The sequence below is a fragment of the Vulpes vulpes genome, chromosome 10, assembly GCF_048418805.1.
Source record: "Vulpes vulpes isolate BD-2025 chromosome 10, VulVul3, whole genome shotgun sequence".
Taxonomy (NCBI): Eukaryota; Metazoa; Chordata; class Mammalia; order Carnivora; family Canidae; genus Vulpes; species Vulpes vulpes.
The window spans coordinates 10,105,747-10,131,391 of NC_132789.1; the positions used below are offsets into that span (position 1 = coordinate 10,105,747).

General features: G+C 41.5%; 1 protein-coding gene across 7 annotated transcripts in view; it reads left to right on the plus strand.

Annotated features, from left to right (window-relative positions):
• Positions 1–1,797: 1,797 nt before the first annotated feature.
• Positions 1,798–25,645, plus strand: part of PTPN11 (protein tyrosine phosphatase non-receptor type 11) — an 83,032-nt gene continuing 59,184 nt past the window's right edge. For 4 of the 7 annotated variants that reach the window (XR_011995029.1, XR_011995028.1, XR_011995027.1 and 1 more), the window contains exons 1-2: positions 1,941–2,193; positions 21,693–21,815. Coding sequence is in view for 4 of the 7 variants with exons in the window: in XM_072725167.1 (XP_072581268.1) it covers positions 2,180–2,193; positions 21,693–21,815 (137 nt within the window). In the remaining 3 variants the exon portion in view is untranslated. Of the gene's footprint in view, positions 2,194–21,692; positions 21,816–25,645 lie in introns of all 7 variants that reach the window. The other 3 variants (XM_072725169.1, XM_072725168.1, XM_026018757.2) reach the window with 2 other exon arrangements.

The following is a 25,645-nucleotide window of genomic DNA, read 5'->3' on the forward strand; positions in this document are numbered from 1 at the left end:
GGTTCTCTTAAAGGAATGAGGTGGGAGCACTGGGAGGAAAAAAAATGATTTTGGAGCTACATAGACATGGGTTCAATTCTGACCGTCACTTACTAGATCTGTGGCCTTTAATGAGTTACAAGGACATTCATCAGGTAAAGGCTCTACCTTCTCATTCTGGTCTGAACCACCATCATCTCTAGTCTGGAATATTACAGCATTGTAGTATTCTGAACTAGTCTGTTTCCAGACTTGTCCTCTTGATCTGATTCTCACAGAGTACCCTTACTTTATTACTTTACATTTTAAAACATGGATTATATTCCTTTTCTGCTAAAAAATCTTTCAAAGGCTCTCCATTTTATCATTCATTTAAATTGTCTACATATATATGACCTTAGATCATCTCATGGTGCCTGGGTGGCTCAGGCCATGATCTCAGGGTCCTGGGATAGAGCCTTGCATCAGGCTCCCTTTGCAACAGGGAGTCTGCCTCTCCCTCTCCCTTTATCCCTTCCCTACCCTATTCTCATGCATGCTCTCTCTCAAATAGATAAAATAATACAATCTTAAAAAAAATTGGGAGTACCTGGGTGGCTCAGTCAGTTAAGCATCTGCCTTTGGCTCAGGTCATGATCCTCAGGTCCTGGGATCGAGCCCCATATAGGGCTCCCTGCTCAGCAGGGAGTCTCCTTCTCCCTCCCCCCCCCCCTCTCTCTCAGGAAAAAAAAAAAAAAAAGGCCTTAGATCCTCTCTATGGTGTTCTCACTTCATCTCCTACTGCTCTCCCTTCACCCCTTCCACCTCCACCTGTGCTCCAGCCAGAGACCTCTTCATAATTTTTGGGATACAGGAGGCAGCCTCCTGCCTTAGGGCTTTTGCACTTGCCTCTCCCTACGCCTGAAATGCTATTCACCAGTTATTACCACTGACTGCTGCAGGATCAGATCTATACTCCAATTGTCCTCCTCGGTGACTTCTTACACTACGAAGGCAGTAATATAGCAGCGACGGGATGGCACAGTGGGTTGAGCTGCAGACTCTCGGTTTGGGCCCACGTCCAGATCTCAGGGTCTGGCGGTTGAGCCAGGGCGGAGCCCCACCCCGAGCCCACCACTCAGTCAGTACTGGAGTCTGCTTGAGATTCTCTCTCTCCTGCTTCCCCTCCTCCTTGTGCTCTCTCTCTCGCAGATAAATTAAAAAAGCAATAATATGGAGGGGTGTGGAGAAACGGCAAGAAAGGAGGATGGAAGTACAGTATTGTCTCCAGTATTTTAGCAGGGATTTCTGTTTTTTTCAGTTCACGACTGTACTCCCATAGTTGTGTGGGGTTTTTTCTTTCTTTTCTTTCCTTTCTTTCTTTCTTTCTTTCTTTCTTTCTTTCTTTCTTTCTTCTCTTTCTCTCTTTCCTTTCTTTCTTTCCCCATCGTTTAAAACAGTGCCTGAAAGAGAGAAAACCTTCCACAGATGTTTAATTATAATGGTAATCCAGGTAACAATCCCAAAGCACTTCTTAAATAGGGCAGGCCTAGTTCTAGGCATTTTGCATATTCAATCTTCCCGATAATCCCATGAAAAGAATACAGCTCCTCTCTTCGTTTTACAGAAACGAAGAAATGGCGAACCCCGAAGCTCAGAGGCTCGGCCCCTGCGAGGTTAGCCGGGCGGCGAGCGGAGCGGCGATTTGTGGGACGAAATGAATGAAATTCGATTTGGCAATCAGGGCCGGGATGCAAACGGACAGGGCGGAGCGGCCGCGGCGGGCTCGCGCACGTGCGCACGCTCGTGAGGGCGCCGCGCGCGCCCCGCAGCCCAGGCGCACAGGCGCACAGGCGGGGGAGGGGGCGCCGCCGACTGCGTCGCGGCGGAGACTCCACGGGGCCGCCGCACTGCCACTACCCGCCGCCGCTCAGTCCCAGGCCGACGGAGAGCAGGAAGTGGCGGCGGGCGTCGCGCGGGGTGACGTCACGGCGGCGCCGGCGGGGATAGGCGGGGGAGGAGGAGGAGCGAACCGGGCTTGGGGGGCGGCTGCACAGTCTGCGGGATCCCCAGGCCTGGAGGGGGGTCTGCGCGCGGCCGGCTGGCTCTACCCCCGCGTCCGGTCCCGAGCGGGCCTCCCTCGGGCCAGCCCGATGTGACCGGGCCCAGAGCAGCCTGAGCAAGGAGCGGGTCCGTCGCGGAGCCGGAGGGCGGGAGGAACATGACATCGCGGAGGTGAGGAGCCCCGAGGGCCCGGCCCGGGCCTCGGCCCCGGCCCCCGCCGCGTTCGATCAGCCCCGCCCGGGAGGGGGCGCCCCGGCCGGGCTTCGGGCGACGTCCCGGGGGTCGCGGGGGCCGGCTGCCTCCCAACTTGTCGCCCTCCCGGGGTCGGGGGCCCGGCACCGCCGCGCCCCCACCTCTCGGGTCCCCATTCATTTCCTGCCTCCCCGAGTTCCGGCTCTCGCAGCCCTGGGGATGCCCGTCGGGACCGGGGCAGGTAGAGCCGCCCGGGGAACCGCGGACGCCAGCGGCCCGGCTCGGCGCCGCATTCCTGACCCATTGCCTCATGAGAATTGCCTCATGGTGATTCCGAAATAACCCCGCTCGCTGGGGGAGGCTCCTCGCCCCGGGACGCGGGAGGGGAGAGGAGGGAGTTTCGCAGGCCGGGTCCCCGACGGTCGAGCCGCTCTGGGTCACTCGGTCTCTCGCTTGCCTTTGGGGGCTTCACTCAGGAACTTGACCCCCTTTCTGTGGCTCTTTGCACCTCCCCCCCTCCCCCCTCACGTGCCAGAAATGGAAAAACTGACTGTATCTGCTGCTATTAGAAGTATTTCCTTCCTCCGCGGTCTTCGCTTTGGGAGATGGGAGGGAAGGGAGCTGTATCTCCAGTCAGTTAATCCTTAACCACAGCTTGGAAAGGCAGGTACCATTAATTGCCTCCGTTTTACGGATGTGGAAACTGAGGCTCAGAAGTTACATGCTAGTAAATGTCAGGATTTGCACCCAAGAATCAGAAGGAGGATTAGTGAATTGATGGGAGCCTTTGGAAGTTCGGGGTAGTAATAACACTTCTAATAGCTAACGTTTATTTAGCTCTTCCTGTAAGCCAAACATCTTTAATCCTCCCTATAACCTTAAGAGAAGAGAAATTATTCCTTTTATTATTATTATTATTATTATTATTATCCTGGTTCTAAAGATGAGTAAACTGATTTTCAGAAGTTAGGCAGCTAGCTTGAAGCCACTCAACCAATTAGTGGTGGAGCCAGAATCTCCCCCCTCCCCTTTTCATCACCATGTTGCTATTATTATTTTATAACTGTTGTTAATCGTTTGTAAGCCTTATTTTGTTGTTGAACTGTAGTGTGACCTACTGTTTTCAGATAATGATCTTGTTATTTTGCGTTGCCACTCTTTATATACGATTCACACATAAGATCCATTGTTTGGCCTTTTCCTTTATTGTCTTGTTATGGTCACTGTCATAGACATTTGAAAAACTGTTTCAAGCTGTTGGGGTTATTTGAAAGAGAGAATTTTTAAAATATTAGGAATGCCTTTTCAAAATACACCTGCATGTTACTCATTCGTGGAATGGAAAGGGGGAGAGAAAAGAAAACCAAGAACTCTTAGGAAATTGAGCGATTTGGACAGGTCTGTTGGCAAGTGCTTACAGATCTGGGTAATATATAACTTTATTTCAACAGGACAGTGTATAGCCTCAAATGTTCTAATGTTTTAGGGAGCTTTTAAATAAAACAGTTGTCTATTCTTTAATCTGTCAAATAGTCATTGAACCTTTTGTTACTTGTGTCTGCTCTTCCAGACAAGTAAGGATCTGCTTCTTTAGGAGACAAAAAGACTGGGGGTTGGGGGTGGGGAAGGGGCCGGGTAGTAATAGACCCTACATTGTCCAGCTTGTTAGTGTAGAAGTGGAGAACTAGGGGTATAGCCAAAGCTGTAAGTGGCAAAGATCATTCCTTCTCTTTGGCCCTCCTATATTATTGAAAGGAAATGTGTGCCACCTTAAAAGTCAGCTTGTAAACATAATGCTTATAATTGGGAATTATTTATTCTATTTTCAGATTGCAGGTCTGTTTTATTTTTGACCAGCTTTATTGAGGTAGAAATGACACACAATAGATTGCATATATTTCAGTGTGCAATTTGTTTTTTTGACACATGCATAATCCTCACGAAACCGTCTATCATAGTCAAGATAATGAACATATCCATCATCCCTTATGATATTTCCTTATGTCCTTTTTAATCCTTTCCTTGTCAGGTGACCACTGCTCTGCTTTCTGTCACTATGCATTAATTTGCAATTCCTAGAAATTTTATATATAAATGGAATTTTATGTTTGGTTTCTTATGCTCAGCATAATTATGTTGAGATTCACCATGTTGTAGTGCATATCAAAAAGTTCATTTCTTTGGGCAGCCGGGGTGGCTCAGCGGTTTAGCGCCGCCTTCGGCCCAGGGTGTGATCCTGGAGACCCAGGGTCGAGTCCCACGTTGGGCTCCCTTCATGGAGTCTGCTTCTCCCTCTGCCTGTGTCTCTGTCTCTCCCTCTGTGTGTCTCTCATGAATAAATAAATAAAATCTTTTTTTTTTTTTTTTTAATAAATAAAATCTTTAAAAAAAAAAGTTCTTTTTTTTTTTATTGCTTGGTAATACTCCATCGTATGGCTGTACTACAAACTACCATTTGTTTATCTGTTCACCTATTGATGGACATTTGGGATGTTGTGGAGTTTGGCTGTCACAAAGCTGCTGCGAATGTTTGTGCACAAGAAGTATTTACTAAAATACCTTTTGGGGGGAATGGCTGGATCATACAGTCAATGTACATTTAACTTTTTCAGAAATTGCCAAACTGTTTTCCAAAGTGGTTATACCATTTACCTTCCCACCAGTAGCATGTGAGTTATAGTTACTCCACATCTTGGCAACACTTGGTATGGTCAGTTTTTAAATTGTAGCCATTTTAGTGGGTGTGTCACAGTACCTCATAGGGTTTTTTTTTTTTTTTCTTAAGATTTTTTATTTCATTTATTTGAGAGAGAGAGAAAGTAAGCAAGCAAGCAAGCATGAGTGATGAGAGGAGGAGCAGAGGGAGAAGCAGACTCCTCATTGAGTAGGGAGCTGGATCTTAGGACCCTGAGATGATGACCTGAGCTGAAGGCAGATACTTAACCAAGTGAGCCAGCTAGGTGCCCCTCATTGTAGTGTTTTTTTTTTTTTTTTTTTAAGATTTTATTTATTCATGAGAGACAGAGAGAAGCAGAGGGAGAAGCAGGCTCCATGCAGGGACCTTGATGTGGGACTTGATCCCAGGACTCCAGGATCACGCCCTGGGCCAAAGGCAGGTGCCAAACTGCTGAGCCACCCAGGAATCCCCTCATTGTAGTTTTAATTTGTATTTTCTTTGGTGACTAATGATATTGATCATCTTTTCTTTTTTTTTTAAGATTTTATTTATTTATTCATGAGAGTCACAGATTGAGAGAGAGAGAGAGAGAGAGAGAAAGAGAAAGCGCCAGAGACACAGGCAGAGGAAGAAGCAGGCTCCCTGCAGGTTGCCCTATGTGGGACTCAATCCTGGGACTCCAGGATCATGCCATGGCCTGAAGGCAGGCACCAAACTGCTAAGCCACCCAGGGATCCCCTTGATCATCTTTTCTTATGCTTATTTGCCATCTGTATATTTTCTTTGGTGACATGTCTATTTGATAAAATATTTTCCTTTAGTTATTTAAGATTAATAAATTCTTTATTCTGGATATAAGTCCTTTATCAGAATTGTAAATATTTTCTCTTGATCTGTGGCTTGTCTTTTTATCCTTTTCTTTTTAAAGAATTTATTTATTTTATTTATTTATTTATTTATTTATTTATTTATTTGAGAGCACAAGCTGGAGGGAAGGGAGAGAGAGAATCTCAAGCAGACTCCTCTCTGAGCATGGAGCCAGACTTGAGGCTCCATCCCAGGACCCTGAGGTCATGATCTGAGCCAAAGGCAGATACTTAACTGAGCTACTGAGGTGTCTCTCTCTCTTTTTTTTAAAGATTTATTTACTTATTTGAGAGAGTGAACGAGAGAGTGAGCATAAGTGGGGAGAAGGGCAGAGGGAGAGGAACAGAATCCTCAAGCAGATTCTCCAGACCCCTATGAGCAAAGAGCCCCTGACGTGGGGCTCGATCCCAGGACCCTGTGATCATGAACCTGAGCTGAAACCAAGAGTCAGATGCTTTACCGACTGAGTCCCATTGTCTTTTCATCATTTTAACAGTGTCTTTTGAAGAACAGAGGTTTTTAATTTTGATGAAGCCCAGTTTATCAATTTTTATTTTTGTTTAATTTTAAAGATTTTATTTTTAAGTAATCTCTACACCCAACATGAGGCTTGAACTTACAACCCAGAGATCAAGAGCCATAGGCTCTGCTGACTGAGCCAGCTGGGCACCCGTCAGTGGTTTTTGTTTTTGTTTTTAATGGATCATGCTAAGGAATCTTTGCTTAACCCAAGGCCTCAAATATTTTCTCAAAGGCTTTAGGTTTATGATACATTTTGAGTTCATTTTTGTATGTGGTGAGGTGTGGAGATATAGATGTATGTGCACATATACATATATATGTTTTCACATATAGATATCCAGTTTGGCACTGTTTGTTGAAAAGACTGCCTCTTTTGAATTTGCACCTTTGTAGAAAATCTGTTGTCCATTTATATGTGGGTCTGTTTCTGGACTTCATTCTGTTTTATTGATCTATTTATCTGTCCATATGCCAATAACACATGGTCTTGATTACTGTTTTATTATAAGGCTTGAGATCAGTGGTTAGTCTTCCAGCTTTATTCTTCTCTTTCAGTTTTTTTTTTAACTTCTGTATTCAATCAAATAGTTCTTGAACCAGGCAGGATAAAGCAGTAAGATTGGCAAAGATATTATTCTTTTGGTTGAGAGAGAAAGAAGAGAAAAACATGAATGAAGATTGCAATTTCAGGTAGTAATAGCTGCTGGGAGAAAAAAACAAAGCAAGTGTGGATAATGTTAGTTTGACAATTTTAATAATGATCTCTCTGAGGAGGTGAGGATAGGAGTTGACTCCTGAGTGACCAGTATTCTCAATTTTGTTTTGCTTATTTATCAAAATAATTTTTTTCCGTGTGTTTAGGATTTAGATTTTGTATGCATTTAGTAATTAAAATGTAAGTATATTCAGTATGCTGATAATTCTTAAAGTCATAAGTAGGGAAATGAAGGCAGTGAACAGTGATAGACTTTCTTCCACCGCCCCCCCCCCCCCCCCGCCCCGGGTGATTTAGCGGTGGTAGTACCGTTTTTAGATTTTGAGGTTGCTTGCGTGCCCCACTCTGCCTTGCTGAGCTGACAAAACTGCCTGTATTCTCCAGGCCTTCTTTCAGCATATGGCAGGTCCTTTACATTTGCTTTGTTCTTCTGAAAGATGATGTATGGTGACTTGAACTGAGAGGAAGAGAAGATTTAGCTTGTTCTCAGACTCCAGGCTTTTGGTTTATCTGTCGCAGGTCAAGTACATTTTGTCCCAGGCTCTCCCTGGTGGCCATGCTGGTTTATCTCCTGTGGGAGTAAATAAACTTGCCTTGCTGAAAAATAGCAGTCCTGTGCCTTTCCAGTTGCGACTGAGATGTCTTTATTAATGTTGTGTCCCGATATAAGCTCAGAGTTTTGGCCAGAGCTGCTCAAAGTAGGGACACTGCTAAGATTACTTACCCTTCTTGCACATGGTCAGCGCAGAGACTGTTGGAGGCACACAAGATCCTGAAAAAGCAGAGCCAACTCTTTTTTGTGATTGTTACTAGTGGGCCTCAGTGTACTTTGTTAGGCAGCTACTGAACAATAGGATACTTATTCTTCCTTCTCTTTGGGAAACAGCACTGGCCTTCCAGCGTTGACGTTCCTAAGGCAAGGTGGGACACTGCCTTACCTATAAGGCAAGGTGAATGCTCATGCTCTGTGGGAGCTGTGGACTGCAGCCAAGGCTTTGAGACCCTTAACTGAAATTCAGACTCCCTAGATGGCAGTTCATTCATCACTGAGTTTTGGAGGGTTGTGTGCATTTTGCAGACTTACATGTCCTGTGGTCTTGACAACACTGATATGTGGATACTATTTATGGTTGCAAGAACACTGAATTCAGAGAGGGAGACAGACTTGTGTGCCAGCATCAGATGCATTTGATAAAAGTAGTACCAAATTGAAATAGAAATTTATCAGTATAGAGATGCCTGGGTAGCTCAGTGGTTGAGTGTCTGCCTTTGGGTCAGGTCTGTGATCCTGGAGTCCTGGGATCGAGTCCCACATCGGGCTCCCTGCAGGGAGCCTGCTTCTCCCTCTGCCTGTCTCTGCCTCTCTCTGTCTCCCATGAATAAATACATAAAATCTTAAAAAAAAAATTTATCAGTATAGAATATTCTGTTTAGAACACATGTACACGCATACCCATGATATATACATATATATGCGCTATATATGTCTGTCTATACACACATACGGTATACAGGCATATACTATGTTTCTTTTTTCTTTTTTTTTTTTCATACAGTATGTTTCTTATAAAGGTAATGGATTCTAGATCCAAGTCTTTATCATCCCATGGAGCCATGCTAACGAAACATTGATCCACTCAAGAACTATTTATTGTGGAATTACTGTGTGCCAGGTGCTGTGCTAGGCGCCGAGTATTCAGGTGTTAGGAAAAGAGCAAGTGTGGAAGTGCTGATGTGTGGAAGTTCTTGAAGCACTTTAAGAGCTGAAGGGAGCACACTGGGGACACTGGGGAGGTAGGTGGAGACTGGACCACACAGGCACTTGTAAGGTCTTCACTGGTCATGTGGAGCATGGAGAGAAGTTTGGATTGTATTTTAAGAGCAGCATAAAGCCATAGAAGGTTGTGATCAGGGGAGTGGCAGGAGGTGGTCAGTTTAAAAATATCCTTTTGGCTACTGTGAAGGAAGGATTGTAGGGGACATGAGTGGACTCAGGGTGAGCAGACAAGTGAGAGAGAGGCTTTGAGTTAGGGTAGAAGCTGTTTGTGCAAAGACTTTTGGAGGCAGTTTGCTTTCATTGCCTTGTCATCAGAGCCATGATGCTGACCACTGAAACTCTGAGAAGATACAAAGACAGAGCTATCTACTACCTTTAAAAAACTTCCTTCACAAAAAACAAACAAACAAACAAACAAAAAAACAAACTTCCTTCACAACTTTTTTCTAGTTCTCATTACTTAGACTGCTTGCCCCTATTGACTACCCTTTCTTCATAACTTTTTTTTCTTTCTTCATAGCTTATCCTTTTCCTATAGGATATTAAAATTTAATTAGAAAAGATGAATATTCCTATAATCTGCAGAAAGTACCAAACTGTAAACTTTCTCCCCAAGGACAAAGATAATTTTTTTTTTTGAGCAGCTGGTAAGAAAGATATACCCAATGTCATTTTATATTTAGTTGAGAAACTGAAATTAGACTTTGGATTCCTAGTTTAAATTCTCTTCTTAGCATGGCAGCCTTGAATAAGAATAAGTTCCTGAAATTATAAGCCTGCTTGACTGTTTCTCCACAGCCCTGGGGGAAGAGGGTGCAGTAGATAAAACAAAATATTCAGCATCATTGTATTTTCTTTTTGGTTCATCAGCATTTTTTTTTTTTTTTTTTTTTTAAAGATTCACTTGACATAAATAAGTTCCTAGCTTGGGAGAGCTAAGCCTTTGCAGAATCTGTGTTCACTGATGGGGAGGGGTGGGTGGTGGGGTGGTGGGTGGTGTCTAGATTTCTGGTGTGATTTCCCAGCAAATTATGGGTTTGTAAACTCTCCTGCAGGCAGAGATTCTGTCTTTTGTTTCTTCAGACTCACTCGGGCTCATGTGTTTTAGGCATTGATTTGTGGCTGTTTCTCATAAGTGGTGGTAGTGATGTGTATGTGTGTGTGCGCATGCACACACACTTTCAGCTCTTTCGAAGAGATGGGTGGTACCTGCCTGGGCCATGTATAACCCAAGATCCTTACTAAATGATAATGCCAGAGGATGGTCAGTTAGAAGTTGTCAGGGGCCAGCAGGTTTGCAGGTATTAGAATTAGCAAAAAGGGAACACTTTTCCTCCCCCCACCATGTGACTTTTTCTCTACTTCCCTCTTATATTTTATCCTACCTGTTTCTTTATCCTTCTCCCAAATTCAGCCAACAGCCATTTATCAAATACCTACTATATACATGGGAGGACTGGGAATTTATCTGTTTCTTCTCATCTTGTCAGGATCCATGGTATTAATCACTTTGTTGATATACTCAAATGGAGTTCTACTAATTTGCCTTTACCCATCTTTTTAGGTAATACAAATGTATTTAACATTTCTTTCTTTCTCTTTCTTCCTTTCCTTTCCTTTCCTTTCCTTTCCTTTCCTTTCCTTTCCTTTCCTTTCCTTTCCTTTCCTTTCCTTCCCTTCTCCTTTTCCTTCTCCTTCTCCTTTTCCTTTTCCTTTTCCTTTTCCTTTTCCTTTTCCTTTTCCTTTTCCTTTCTTTGAGTAACCTCTACTGTTTACATTCACACCAGGTAGGAGATGGGGCCAGGCTTTGAGATGTGTAGCTTCAGTGCCTAATATTACAATTGTTCATAATCCTTGAGGCTAGCCCCATAATATTATTTCTACTAGTTCTACTCTTTGTCTTTACCTTCACTAAGATCTAAGGGACTGAGGGAATTCTAACTTCTTATTAGTGATAAGCATGCTGCATATCACGAATTGTCAGTGTTTGAAGACAAATATTAAATATAAGTAGGAAAGGTTTTCAGTGCTTACCAGTGCTTTTTGGAAAAATAGCTAAGGAAGAAGAGTTTAAAGTAAATCAAAGCTCAAGTAGATAGATTATGGACTAGAACTTCTAATTTCTAATTATATGCTCTTTGAAATAATATAGGGACGGCCCCTGAACCCTGAAGTTAAGTTTATTAAAAGGCAGTGTAACATAAATGATACATATGTCAAAATGGCCTATGTGATACTGACATAATTATGCATGAGAAGAATCTTTCTTGCTGTCTTCCACCAGTAATAATGATGATAACAAAGGTGATAGCCAATGTTTATTAAGCTCTTGCTCTGTCCGGCCTTTGTGCTAAATGCTCGTTACTCTTTCCCCTGTAAACATCACCCTCCTCTGTTCATTCTTAATAACATGATAGGTATAATGGTAAGTTGTAAAGGAGATAATAGAGTTTATTTAATAAAGGGGTAAAGAGCCCACCACTGGCCTATCTCCTGTTGCCAATCTACCTGACGGGTAGGGTGGTGTTTACCAGGCTTCACCTTCAATAATGGAAGTCACTTTTATATTGTCTTTTGCACCCTCAGCATCAGCAGGATAATCTGTGTAAGCATTATTTCTGTGAAACATGCAAAGGTGAGAACATGTGGTTGCGGTAGGATAATGGTCACAGTAAGACAAAGTGTGGGTTTAGATCCTGCTTTAGAAACTTTTAGAAATAAATAGCAGAATGTAATGATTACATTGCCAGATGGCATTCAGTAAATATTGCGGTAATTTTAATCAGCCATGATATATGATAGCCAATACTACATTATTTTGTCATTGGTATCAGAGCTGGTTCACAATTGCTGAAAAGTATTTGCAATAAACATGGAGAGATCTTTTTTATTTCATAACTTGTAACTTCTCATTCAAATATATAATATTGGTAGTTAAACTATAAATGTGTTGTCTTTCTGTCCCCATATTCTCTCTCCAAGTAAGTTCTCATCTTTGTTTTACTTAGTTTCTTTTCCCTGTCATCCCTTTTTCGTACCTTATATAGCCAGCTTCAGGAGTAAGGATGGATAACATAACTGATGACGTGAGTCATGCTGGTGACTTTAGCAAAATTTTCAGAAAATTTTAAAATAATTTTTATCTTTTACTTGGGATTTGTTTCAATCTTCAAGAAAAGTTACAAGAATAAGAATATTGCAAAGAATATGCAAGTGGATGGAATACCATTTAGCCAGACTCACTACTGTTAACTTTGCATCCCATTTGTTTTATTTTATTATTTTTTTCCCATTTTTTTTAAAGATTTATTTATTTATGATAGACATAGAGAGAGAGAGAGAGAGAGAGAGAGAGAGAGGCAGAGACACAGGAGGAGGGAGAAGCAGGCTCCATGCCAGGAGCCTGATGCAGGACTCGATCCCGGGACTCCAGGATCGCGCCTTGTCCAAAGGCAGGCGCTAAACTGCTGAGCCAACCAGGGATCCCTATTTTTTTCCCATTTGTTTTATATTCTGTGTGTGTGTGTGTGTGTGTGTGTGTGTGTGTAAGTACACATATGTAATATTTTATAATTTTCCCCCCAAACATTTGAGTGTAAGTTATGTAGATTATAGCCTTTTGCCCTTTAAATATTTCAGTGTATATTTTCTTTTTTTAAAAAATTATTTACTTATTTATTCATGAGAGACACAGAGAGAGGGGCAGAGACATAGGCAGGGAGAAGTAGGCTCAATGGGAAGCTCAATGTGGAACTTGATCCCAGAACCCCAGAATCACGACCTGAGCTGAAGGCAGATGCTCAACCACTGAGCCACCCAGGCATCCCCAGAAAAGAAAATATTATACACAAGAGAAAGTGGACAAACTCTGCACCAGGCAGTCACTGATGATGATTAACGTCATTAATGGACATTGTGTGCCTCCAGATATAATACCTAAAGAAGGACACAATATCACCTACATAGCACTCAGGTTGAAATCTAATGCTGATGAATTAGACAAATCCAAAATGAGAAATCTTAATTTTGAAAGGGGAAGGGGGGTGTATTTTTCCCAAAAATCACTACCATAAATGACAAAAGCCTTAGAAATATTCTGGATTTAAGAGATCTAACAACTAAATACAACTAGATCCTGTACTAGAAGAGAAAAAAAAAAAAATCCTATAAAGGACATGATTGGGCCAACTGGCACAGTAGAATACAACAGGTTTGACAAAGGATTATTAGAGATGGTAAAATTACTACAGTTAAAACATTTAAAAGATAGCTTTATTCTTAGAAAATATACACTGATGGGGTACCTGGGGCACAGATCAAAGCTGGGTAAATTACTATAAAGGTGCCAATGTGGTAACAGATGAAGAGGAGTAGACTAAGAGTTCTTTCCCCAGTGGTATTAACTTAGTTAGGGGGCCTTTACCAGCTGACACTTGTGTCTCTTCCGATAGCCTCTTGTGACACCATCAGTGACCTATGTCTATGGGGAACTGTGGGTGTGGGAGAGCAGTGACAGGCATCCCTCCCCCCACCCCCCATGGCTGCTTTCGTCCTTCCCTTTTAGCCACAAGTACGAAGGGAATCATGTGTTAGCCCCTTTGTGTGGAGTATGACACACATTGGTATAGCAGCCGACGGGTTCTCTCCCTTGTGAACTGCCAGTCCCGTCTTTAACTTGGTGATTGGAGGAATATGTGATTAGATTTCATGATATCACCCAAGGGATGCTCAGTGTGCTGTGAAAAGATGAGATGGGAACATCTGACCAGAGAAAAACACGTGCAAAGGCCACATGGGGCATATTTGAGAAAAACAGAGAAGTCACCAGAATAAGAGAGTCAGGTTGGGGGTGCCTGGGTGGCTCAGTCATTTAAGCATCTGACTCTTTTTTTTTTTAAATTAAAAAAAAAATAAATTTACTTATGATAGTCACAGAGAGAGAGAGAGAGAGAGAGAGGGGCAAAGACACAGGCAGATGGAGAAACAGGCTCCATGCACCGGGAGCCCGATGAGGGATTCTATCCTGGGTCTCCAGGATTGTGCCCTGGGCCAAAGGCAGGTGCCAAACCGCTGCACCACCCAGGGATCCCATAAGCATCTGACTCTTAATTTTGACTCAGATCATGATCTTGGGGTCATGGCTCTGTGCTCAGTGAAGAGTCTGCTTAAGATGCTCTCTCTTCCTCTCCCTGTGTTCCTCCCACTGAGTGTGAATGTATTCTCTCTGTCTTTCTCTCATAGATAAATAAATCTTAAAAAGAGAGAGAGAATTAGCTTGGGGCACACCTCACAGGCTCCTGTAAAAATCTATGCCTTTATTGTAATTACTATTATTTTATTATTATTATTTAATTTTATTTTTTATTTATTTATTTTTAATTATTTTATTTTTACTAAAAAGGAAATTCTTGGTTCCAAAGATGAAACTCAAAGGACTGGTTCTGTGCTAAGCATTTTATGTGTATTAGTTTATTTCTATCTTACAACAGTGCTGTAAGTTAAGTTTTTTAAAGCATAGTGAGAAGCCCAGAAATCATAAAGGAAAAATCTCAAAAGTTTAACCATGCCAAGATGAATTTCTATGGAAGAAGAATACCACAAACAGAGTGAGAGGTACAAAAAGCTAAGACAAATATTTGCTACACATATAATGAAGGGTCTTTTTTTCTGGTTATAACAAGAGCTCCTGTAAGTCAGTAAGAAAAAAAAAATGCAGGAGAAAATGAGCAATGACAAACTGACAACTCACAGAAAAGGAGGAAAAAGGGGCTTTGAAAACATGAAAAAGTGCTTAGTGTTACAAGGAAATGCAAACTAGAATGGTACTTTTTCCATGAATCAGATCAACAAAGATGAAAAAATTCGGTAATATATGTAGTATTGGTAAAAGTGAGAGAAAACGGGCTTTCACACTCATTTAATGGGGGTCAAAACTGATACCTTCTTTTGAGTGCAGCTGGGGAGATTTGTCAAAGTGAAAGACAAACTCCTGTCAAAGCAGTTTTCTGAAAATTTAATTTATGGGTGTACTTGAAAAAGTGTATAATGATAATTGTAAAGGATATGTTCTGCTGCATTGTTTTGTTTTGTTTTTGTTTTAAGATTTTATTTATTCATAGAGCCAGAGAGAGAGAGAGGCAGAGACACACAGGCAGAGGGAGAAGCAGGCATCATACATAGAGCCCGATGCGGGACTCAATCCAGGGTCTCCAGGATCACGCCCTGAGCTGCAGGCGGCGCTAAACCGCTGCGCCACCGGGGATGCCCTTGTTTTGTTTTTTTAAAGATTTATTTATTTGAGAGAGAGCGTGTGTGCGAGTGGGGAGGGGAGCAGAGGAGAGGGAGAATCTCAAGCAGGACTCCCCACTGAATATGCAGCCCAGGTGGGGCTCAGTCTTACAACCCTGAGATCATAACCTAAGTAGAAAGCTAAAGTTGGATGTGTAACCAGCTGAGCCACCCGGGTCCCCCTCTGCTGTATTTTTTTTTCCCCTCTGCTGTATTATTTGTAGTAACAAAAGCTAGGCATAATATAAATGTCCTATAACAGGGATTAAATTCTTGGGCGTGTATTCATGATGGAATATTGTGTAGTCATTAAAAAGAATGTACAGCTATAGAAGGATCTTCAAATTGTAAGTGAAAAAAATTGAGGTGTAGATCAAGAGAATTCCGTTTGTGTGTTTGTGGAGGCAGTAGTGTATTTGCACACATATATATGTTACTGTGCCATTTTACAGATGAATTAACAGTGAAATGAAATCATTAGCCACAGTCACACAAAGCTGGGATGTGAACCAGAGCCATCTCACTGCAGGCCATATTCCTACCCATAAGGCTTTGTCACCATGTGCCAGTGGTTCCCAGCTTTTTCACCCAGGCAGTTTCCTTTTTTTTTTTTTTTTTAACCATAAACCCAATATTCTGAAAAAAAAATTATTTCCAAATCTGTATTTATCATATAACAATTGGCTTTCCCATTTCTTTTTCTTTTTTGGTAGAAGGCAGTATATATGCCACTCTGTTTCAGAGTACCACACCAAGTAATATAATTGTTTTGCAGCCAAAAGCAAAAGGAATTTGACATTTTAATTAGTTTATGTAGGTAGACAAATTGAGGGTTAATGTAGGATTTATATGATATGTTTTGAAAAGTTTATAAATATATCTGGAAGCCTCTGATAGTACTTTTTGTTTCCATAGGGCTATGGAAACAGGTGGACTCACGTGGGAATCAGAGAGCAAAGAAACGGGGCAAGATTAAAAAAAAAAAATTGGTTAGGGACACCTGGGTGGCTCAGTGGTTGAGCAGCTGCCTTTGGCTCAAGACGTGATCCCGGGTTCTGGGGATCTGGTCCCGCATTGGGCTTGTGGCAGAGAGCCTGCTTCTCCCTCTCCCTATGTCTCTGCCTCTCCCTGTGTGCCTGTCATGAATAAATAAATAAAAATTGGATAGATAAGTAATTGGACTGAATGCAGAAGTATGGGATGCTGGAATGATAGGTATGTAAATTGAGGTTGAATTCTCCCTGGGTGAAATTCTGGTTTAGTCTTTTGCCAAGCTCTCAGAGGGAGAAAAAAGCAAACTAATATTTTTTCCTTTTGATCTCAACCCTGTGATTTTTTTCCATAGACCAGTCAGAGTAATGGTTAGATTCCCCATAAAACACTAGTGAGATGGTATAGGAAAAATATAAAACAAAATGAGTTTCAGTTAATGTAAACAACAGGAGTGTTAATAGACTATGTCTGCATTCTTGCTTTTTCCGATTATTTATCTGAGCAACCTTATGTTTATTACAGTTGTCAATAATAATATCTAACATTTAGTGCCTTGTGTGCAACAACACTTGGACAACTAAGCATCTCAAACTTAACACGTACCAAATCTAACCCTTGATTTTCCTCTCTCCATCCTTTCTGTATTTCCAGCCTTCTATCTAGTTAGCTAGGCTCCAAACCTTGGAATGTTCTTACTCCTTTCTTTCCCATCCCATGTGTCATTCCTTAGGAAATCCTATTGTATTGGCTCCCCTTAAGATTTTCCTAGTTGGACTATTTATCACTTTTCCCACTTTGGCCATCTTGGTCCTTGGTACCATCATTTCTTGTTTGGATTATTTATCGTGGTGGTTTTCTTAACTGATCTGTGTGCTATCCCTATGCAGTAGAGTTTTTTTTTTTAAGATTTTATTTATTTATTTGATAGAGAAAGCACAAGCAGGAGAAGGGGCAGAGGGAAAGGGAGAAGTAGACTCCTTGCTAAGTGGGGACCCCAATGCGGGGCTTGATCCCAGGATCCTGGGATCATGACCTGAGCTGAAGGCAGACACTAACCGACTGAGCCACCATTGCTCATTGTTCACGTGCCCCATTGCTTTATTCATTTTGTAGCTGTTATCACCATCTGACATTTTATTTATTTACTATTACTTCCTTGTTTTTATCGCCTTCATTGTAAAGAAACCCTCTCGAAGACAGGGATGTTATTCTGTTAACTGGGGTGTCCTCAGTGTTTGTGGAATGAGTGAATTTAGTAAGCTATTTTATTATCCCAGTTTATCCTTTTAAATTTTATTTTATTATTATTTTTAAAGATTTTATTCATTTATTCATAAGAAACAGAGAGAGAAAGAGAGAGGCAGAGACACAGGCAGAGGGAGAAGGAGGCTCCATGCAGGGAACCTGATGCGGTACTCGATCCCGGGACTCCGGGATCATGCCCTGAGTCAAAGGCAGACGCTCAATCGCTGAGCCACCCAGGGATCCCATATTTTATTTTTTATTTATTTTATTTTTTGCCCAGCCCCTGTTCCTTTTTTTTTTTTATACAGCTTTAATGAGATGTGATTCACATACAATACAGTTCACCTGTTTGAAGTATACAGCTCAGTGGTTTTTAGTATATTCACATATGCATTCTAATTTTAGGACATTTATATCACCTCGAAAAGAAACCTTGTACCTATTACCTATTCCCTTTCTCAAAGCAAGTACTAATTTACTTTCTGTCTATGGCTTTGCTTATTCTGGACCTTTCACATCAATGAAATCATACATGTGGCCTCTTATGTCTGGTTTCTTTCCTTTAGCATAGTATTTTTGAGGTTCATCCAATTGTAACATTTGTACTTTATTACTTTTTTTTAAAAAAGGATTGTATTTATTTACTTATGTTAGAGAGAGAGAAAATGCGAGCAGGTAGAGGGTAAGAGGGGAGGGAGAAAGGGGAGAGAGAATCTCAAGCAAACTCTGCACTGAGTGTGGAGCTGGATGTGGGACTGGATCCCATGACCCCAAGAGCATGACCCAATTTGAAACCAAGAGTCCGTCAACCAACTGAGCCATCCAGGCACCCCCAGTACTTTGTTATTTTAATGGCTGAATGATACTGTACTGTATGGATTCTCAGTTCATTCTTAAAAGGAACATAAAAATTATTGCAAAAAGAAATGATTGATCATTACCATTTTGAGGATGATGAATCTGAAGTGGAAAGAACATGCCCAGGTCACTGAGCTAGTAAGGGGTAGATGTGCACTTGGGTCCATGTTGATTCCTAACCACAATGCTGTAGAGCTCTCCGTATCCTTAATGCATGATTTATGACAGCTTTTTACCCTTGTGTTCTCTCTCCTTCACTGTTGTACCTTTAATTGGGCAAGTGTTTGTTGAGAAGTCTCTTAAAAGTTCGTTTGATTATCAGTACCAGGACTCTACATTTAATAATTGATGTCTGTTCCCTGGGGTGTTGAATTAGTCTATAAAGGTCCCAGATAATTTGACTTCAGAAATTACTGTTTTTACCACTAATCTTGGTGACTTTTGGCATCCATGAAGGACATCTTGCTGGGAAGTATAAAGGAATCCTCTGAAATGGATGGCATTCATGCTGGACTTCATTATTTGTGTGTTTTTAAAAACTTTTAATTTTGAAATAATTTCAGATTTACACAAATTTTGTATGAATACTACAACTTCTGTTTACTTTTTATCCAGATTTAGCAGCTAACATTGTACCACATTTGCCTCCCCCCTGTATATATACATACTGTATGTATAACTTCATTCTGAACCGTTTGAGAGTAAGTTCCAGACATGATGTCTTGTTACTCTAAAATACTTCTGTGCCTATTTCCTAAAAACAAAGACAGAGACATAATTACAGTACTCTTGTCAAAATCAGGAAATTTACATTACAATGGGATTAGCATCAAATTCTTACCTCCTTCTGGTCAATGATACGATCCAGAAAGAACCATGCAGTGTATTACTTGTGTCCTGTGACTCGCCTGAAATCTGGAAAGTTCTTTGGACGCCCCCCTCTTTCACAGTTTTGACATTTTTGAAGAGTATGTGCCAGTTAGTTTATAGAATGTCACTCATTTGGAGTTTGTCTAATGTTCCTCCTAATTAGATTAGGTGATGTATTTTTGACAGGAATATCACAGAAATGGCACTTGTTCTCAGTGACGTCAGGAGGCATATGATGCCAGTTTAATCCATAACTGATGATGTTAACTTTTCTCAGTTGGTTAAGGTAGTATCTGTCAAGTTCTCCACTGTGAGGTTCATGAGTGTTTTTTATTTGTTAATTAACAAGTAATTAATAAGCATTTTGTTGGGAGGTACTTTGAGTTGCTGTAAATACTGTCCTTCCTGCAGTGATTCTACTGCAAAGAGCTTTCCCTTTGTCCCCAAGAATTTTTTTAAAATTGTGATTAAATATATGCAACATAAAATTTATCATTTTAACCATTTCTAAGTGGCATTTTTTAAAAAGATTTATTTTATTTATTAATTTTTAAAATTTTATTTATTTATTTATGAGCGAGAGAGAGAGAGAGAGAGGGGCAGAGACACAGGCAGAGGGAAAAGCAGGCTCCATGCAGGGAGCCTGATGTGGGACTCCATCCTGGGTCTCCAGGATCACACCCTGGGCTGCAGGCGGTGCTAAACTGCTGTGCCACCGGGGCTGCCCTCTAAGTGGCATTAAGAACATTCACATTGTGCTACAACCATCACCCCAGTTCATCTCCAGAACGTTTTCATCTTCCCAACTGAAACTCTGTACCCGTCAAATAATAACTCTCCATTCCCTCCTCCCCCAAGTTCCTGGCAACCACCATTCTGTTTTCTGTCTATGAATTTGGCTGCTCTGGCTACCTTCTATAGAGGTAGAACCATATAGTATTTGTTCTTTTGTGACTGGTGTATTTCACTCAGCATAATATCTTAAAGGTTCATCTGTGTTGTAGCATGTGACAGAATTTTTAACCTTTTAAGGCTGAGTAACATTCCATTGATACATATAATGATACTTTGTTTATTCATTCATTCACTGATGAATACTTGGGTTGCTTCCACCATTTGGCTGTTATGAGTAATGCTACTATGAACATGGGTATACAACTATCTCTCTGAGTCCCTGCTTTTACTTCTTTTGGGGTATATACGCAGAAGTGGAATTTCTGTATCACATGGTTATTCTGTGCTTAATTTTTTGAGGAAGCTTAATTAGTTGAAAATAAAATTAATATCTGCATGGACTCTTGGTTTCCTATTTTATTCAGTGGTCTACTATCTATCAATATCATTGTTTATTTTGAGGTACAAATTGTCTCTAATTTGGCAGGCAGGAGTCTTTTAGGCTGGCTCCTCTATTCTTTTGACATGTCCTCTTTGGAGCTGGGTCCTGTGGCACAGTGAGGTGTTCCAAGATCATCTTACCTTTAGTGCCACAGACCTGGAATCAGCTTTTTCTCCAAGGAACCCAGTTCCTTTTGTTGGAGAATGGTTTTTAGAAACCATACTAATAGTGCTGGTTATGCTGATGGCTACTGGGATGTCATTGCTTCAGAGTCCTTTTAGAAGAGAGAGCTAGGAAGATAAGTCTGTATATGAGCCTGCACATATGCACACAGACATGCACAAACATAGATGTACATCTATATTTCTACATCTTTATATGTATATTAAGAACTAGAGTTTATTTTTATTTTTATTTTTTTTTTAAATTTTTATTTATTTATGATAGTCAAAGAGAGAGAGAGAGGCAGAGACACAGGCAGAGGGAGAAGCAGGCTCCATGCACCGGGAGCCCGATGTGGGATTCGATCCCGGGTCTCCAGGATCGCGCCCTGGGCCAAAGGCAGGCGCCAAACCGCTGCGCCACCCAGGGATCCCAAGAACTAGAGTTTAAAAAAAAAAGAAAAAAAAAGAACTAGAGTTTACATTACTCTAGTAATTTTTTTTTAAGATTTTATTTATTTATTTATTTTTTAAGATTTTATTTATTTATTCATGAGAGATACACACAGAGAGAGGCAGTGACACAGGCAGAGAGAAGCAGACTCCATGCTGGAAGCTCGATGTGGGACTCGATCCTGGGACTCCAGAATCATGCCCTGGGCCGAAGGGAGACGCTCAACTGCTGAGCCACCCAGGCATCCCTCTCCAATTCTAATCTAACACCCCAGGGCTTATAAAGGTTTTCTCCCTTTCCATATTTGTATCCCCCCTCCAATAGTGAGAAACCTGGCTCTCATTATCCCTAATATGTCTATTTATTCACTAGTTTCTTTCTTTACTTGTTTAATTCTACTCCATGTGTTCAATCTCCTGATCACATGGACTATCTTTCTGGGCTTTGGGCTTGGCTTGAGACGCACACTCTTGGCCCCAGTCCCATGGACCGTGCCCCTGGCCCTACTGACTATGCTAGCAGGATCCCAGGCTCCTATCAAGAGGAAGTCAAGGAGGGGGCAGTGACCAAGGAGAAGAGGGGGAAGAGGAAGGGAAGGTCTTGTTTTGTATTTTTATTAGCTACTCTACTCATAGGCATTTTAGCTGAGATAGTGTGGAAAGTAGTGCTGACAGAGTCTTTTGGTTTTCATTCCTCTCTCCATTTTTCTCTCAAGATGGTTTCACCCAAACATCACTGGCGTGGAGGCAGAAAACCTGCTGTTGACAAGAGGAGTTGATGGCAGTTTTTTGGCGAGGCCCAGTAAAAGTAATCCTGGAGACTTCACCCTTTCCGTCAGGTAAGTTGGAAAAAAAAGAGAACCCTGTAAGGGTTTTTCAGGTGGGAAATGTCGTCCCCTTCCCACCGCCCCCATCGCCCCCAACTTCCTACCCTCACTGAGAGTTTGAAGGCCTGGTTGTGGGCCTGTGGTAAGACCCAGCCTATGAGTCAGATGTGACTCAAGCCCTCTTGTGGGGGCTCAGGTGTGGCCTCCTGAGAGTGGGTGCATGGGAATGCGGCAGGAGGGGCATCACGATGGGCATTTCTTCTTTCCCCGAGAGACCCCTGTGGGTGAGGTGGCCAAAGTGTCACAAGTCCTTAAGCCACACACTGCTTGATCCTGGTTCCATTCATCCTGAACCTGGTTGCCTGCATTTTTTCCTTTTCCTTCTGTTGATTTCTTAATGGGAAACATGCTTTTGAAGAGTTTCTTCAGCTCCCTTTTCTTTTTCAAGAAATTAACATTACTGAGGAAGTTGTGGTGCCATTGGTTCCCCTGCCCAGTCCCATTCCCCTCCCTCTTTCCCCAAAGGAAGCCACCAGCCAGAGGTTAGCATATATCCTTCCTGAATATGCTTTTATACTTGTCCTGCCTTGGTATTATTGTGAACAACATAGAGTTGGTTTGTGTGTTTTTAGCATTCACATGCATGGCCTTTATAATACATCTGTTATTCTGCAACTTCCTGTTTAAAGTTTTTGAGTTCTCTGCTGGTACACACAGATCTACTTATTAATTTTTTTTTTAAAGATTTTATCTATTTATTCATGAGAGACAGAGAGAGAGGCAGAGACAGGAGAGGGAGAAGCAGACTATGGGGAGCCTGATGTGGGACTTGATCCCGGGAGTCTGGGATCATGCCCTGAGCTGAAAGCAGATGTTCAACCACTGAGCCACCCAGATGTCCCTCCTCTTCAAAAAGATTTAAAACAAACTAAAAACAACTCAGTGTCCCACAATAGAGGGTTGGATAAACTGTTGTAGGTTTATTTAGGATACCTTTGGGACTTGAGAAATCTCTTTCTGGCTTAGATTAGTTTTTTGAGGATCTCCTGTCCTTAGTGTTGACTTGTGTTTTATTTTTATTTTTTTATTTTTTTCTTTATTTATTTATGATAGTCATACACAGAGAGAGAGAGAGAGGCAGAGACACAGGCAGAGGGAGAAGCAGGCTCCATGCACCGGGAGCCCGACGTGGGATTCGATCCCGGGTCTCCAGGATCGCGTGACTTGTGTTTTAATATAAGGAATGGTTTTTCAGTCCTCAGGGCTTGTCTCACCACAGGCTTCTAACTTAAAGTTGTGTGATATTTGAGCTGTAAGAGTTTGGAGGAGAATATATAGTGATCATGATCATGATGATGATGATAGCAAACATGACTGAGGACTTGACATATGCACCAGGCTGTTGTGTCAAGCACTCTACACATATCATTGTATTTAATTTTCCCAACAACTGAGGAATAATTATCTTCATAATTATCTCATTTTCCAGGTGAGTAAGCTGAGGCACAGAGGTTAAGTTAGTTAGCTGGTCTCACAGCTAGTCAGTGACAGAACCAGGACTAGGGAATTGGTGGGATTTTTTTTCCCTTTGTCCTCCACTTTTTGTTTTGAAAAAATTCTGACCTATAGAAAACTTGAAAGATGAATATAGTGAACACCTACATTGTTTTCACCTGTCAGCATTTTGTCTTGCTTGCCCTTTCTGAGTATGTGTATATACTTTTTTTCCCCCTGAACTTTTTGAAAATAAACTGCAGATAATCAGGATATTTATTTTACCTTTATTTTATTTAAAACATTTTTTTTTACAGATTTTATTTTTAAGTAATCTCTACACCCAATGTGGGGCTTGAACTCACAACCCCGAGATCAAGAGTCACATGCTCTTCCAGCTGAGCCAGCCAGGTGCTCCTGGTTTTATCTTTAAATACTTTAGTGTGTATATCAAATAAAGGCATTCTCCTGTATAACTACAAAATCGTTATAGGTAATACATTTTAACCTTGCTTTAATAATACTGTCTAATATATAATATGTCATCTGTATTTGGATTTCCCTTATTTCAGTAATGGCTTTTGAAGCAGTTGAAAGTCTCCTCACTTTCCACCCTCCCCCACCCTGAGACTAGAGTCAGGAGGATCTAGTCAAGGATCATTTATTGCATTTAATTTTTATGTTTCTGGTCTCTCTCACCTTTTTTTTTTTAAATCTCCATCTTTTGGCTTTTTGGTCAGTCACTTCTAAGGTTGTCCACCAATCTCAATTCACTGATTGTTTTCTCATTTTTACATAGATAAAACATTTTTGGCATGGGGATCCCTGGGTGGCGCAGCGGTTTGGCACCTGCCTTTGGCCCAGGGCGCGATCCTGGAGACCCGGGATCGAATCCTACATCGGGCTCCAGGTGCATGGAGCCTGCTTCTCCCTCTGCCTGTGTCTCTGCCTCTCTCTCTCTCTGTGTGTGACTATCATAAATAATAAATAAAAAAAAATTAAAAAGAAAAACAGAATATAAAATAAAACAAAATTTCCCTTTACTCACCACTTTTGGTCCTATTCTTCCTTTTGTCCTATTGGCAGCTACTTTCATGAGCTTGTTGTACTTCTAATCCATTAAAAAATAGTATATATGTGTATATTTGTAATACAGTAAGTAACATTACATGGAAATAATATTTTTATGGTAATAAAATATAATGTATAGGGCAGCCCGGGTGGCTCAGCGGTTTAGCGCCGCCTTCGGCCCAGGGCCTGACCCTGGAGACCCGGGATTGAGTCCCACATCGGGCTCCCTGCGTGGAGCCTGCTTCTCCCTCTGCCTGTGTCTCTGCCTCTCTCTCTCTGTCTGTCTCTCATGAATAAATAAATAAAATCTTTAAAATAGGGATCCCTGGGTGGCGCAGCGGTTTGGCGTCTTCCTTTGGCCGAGGGCGCGATCCTGGAGACCCGGGATCGAATCCCACATCGGGCTCCTGGTGCATGGAGCCTGCCTCTCCCTCTGCCTGTGTCTCTGCCTCTCTCTCTCTCTCTCTGTGACTATCATAAGTAAATAAAAATTAAAAAAAAATCTTAAAAAAATATATATAACGTATATGTGTGTATGTAGATCTGTATCTTGAATAATACATAGTATTACTTGTTCTTCTGCTTATATTTTCATAAATGATACATGCTGAGCATATCATTCTACATTGTGTTTCTTTCATGTAGTATTATATTTTTGAAATCCATCTCTGTGCCTGTGTATTAACGTAGCTCATACCTGAAATATCTTTTTTTTTTGTTTTTTTTTTGAAGATTTTACTTATTTACTCATGAGAGACACAGAGAGAGAGGCAGAGACATAGGCAGAGGGAGAAGCAGGCTACCTGTGGGGAGCCTGATGTGGGGGCCTCGATCCCTGGACCCTGGGATCACTACCTGAGCCAGAGGCAGATGCTCAACCACTGAGCCACACAGGCATCCCCTGAAATATCTTTTTTTTGTGTTATGTCATTAAGTAAAGGCTAGAAATGGGAAGCTCAAGTGTTAAAGTAGAATTAGATACAGTTGGGAGGAGGGTGACCCGAAGGACTCTTTTCACTTACTGGAAAATGTTGTCACCAAAAATTAGAAGTGAGTATTGTCAGTAACATTATGGGATGGTTTTTCTTGTATTCTTTAGTTCCTGTGTTCTTTTTCCTTTGGTAGAAATGTGTTTATATTTTCCAGAAGCTTCATCAATAATGCTACAGGGTCAGACTAAGGTCAGTGGTTATCATTTTAGAAGTGCCTGGTCCTTTGCGGGGCGGGGGTGGGGGGTTTACCCCCCAAGGTGATAATGGGTGTCCTTGTGATGTATT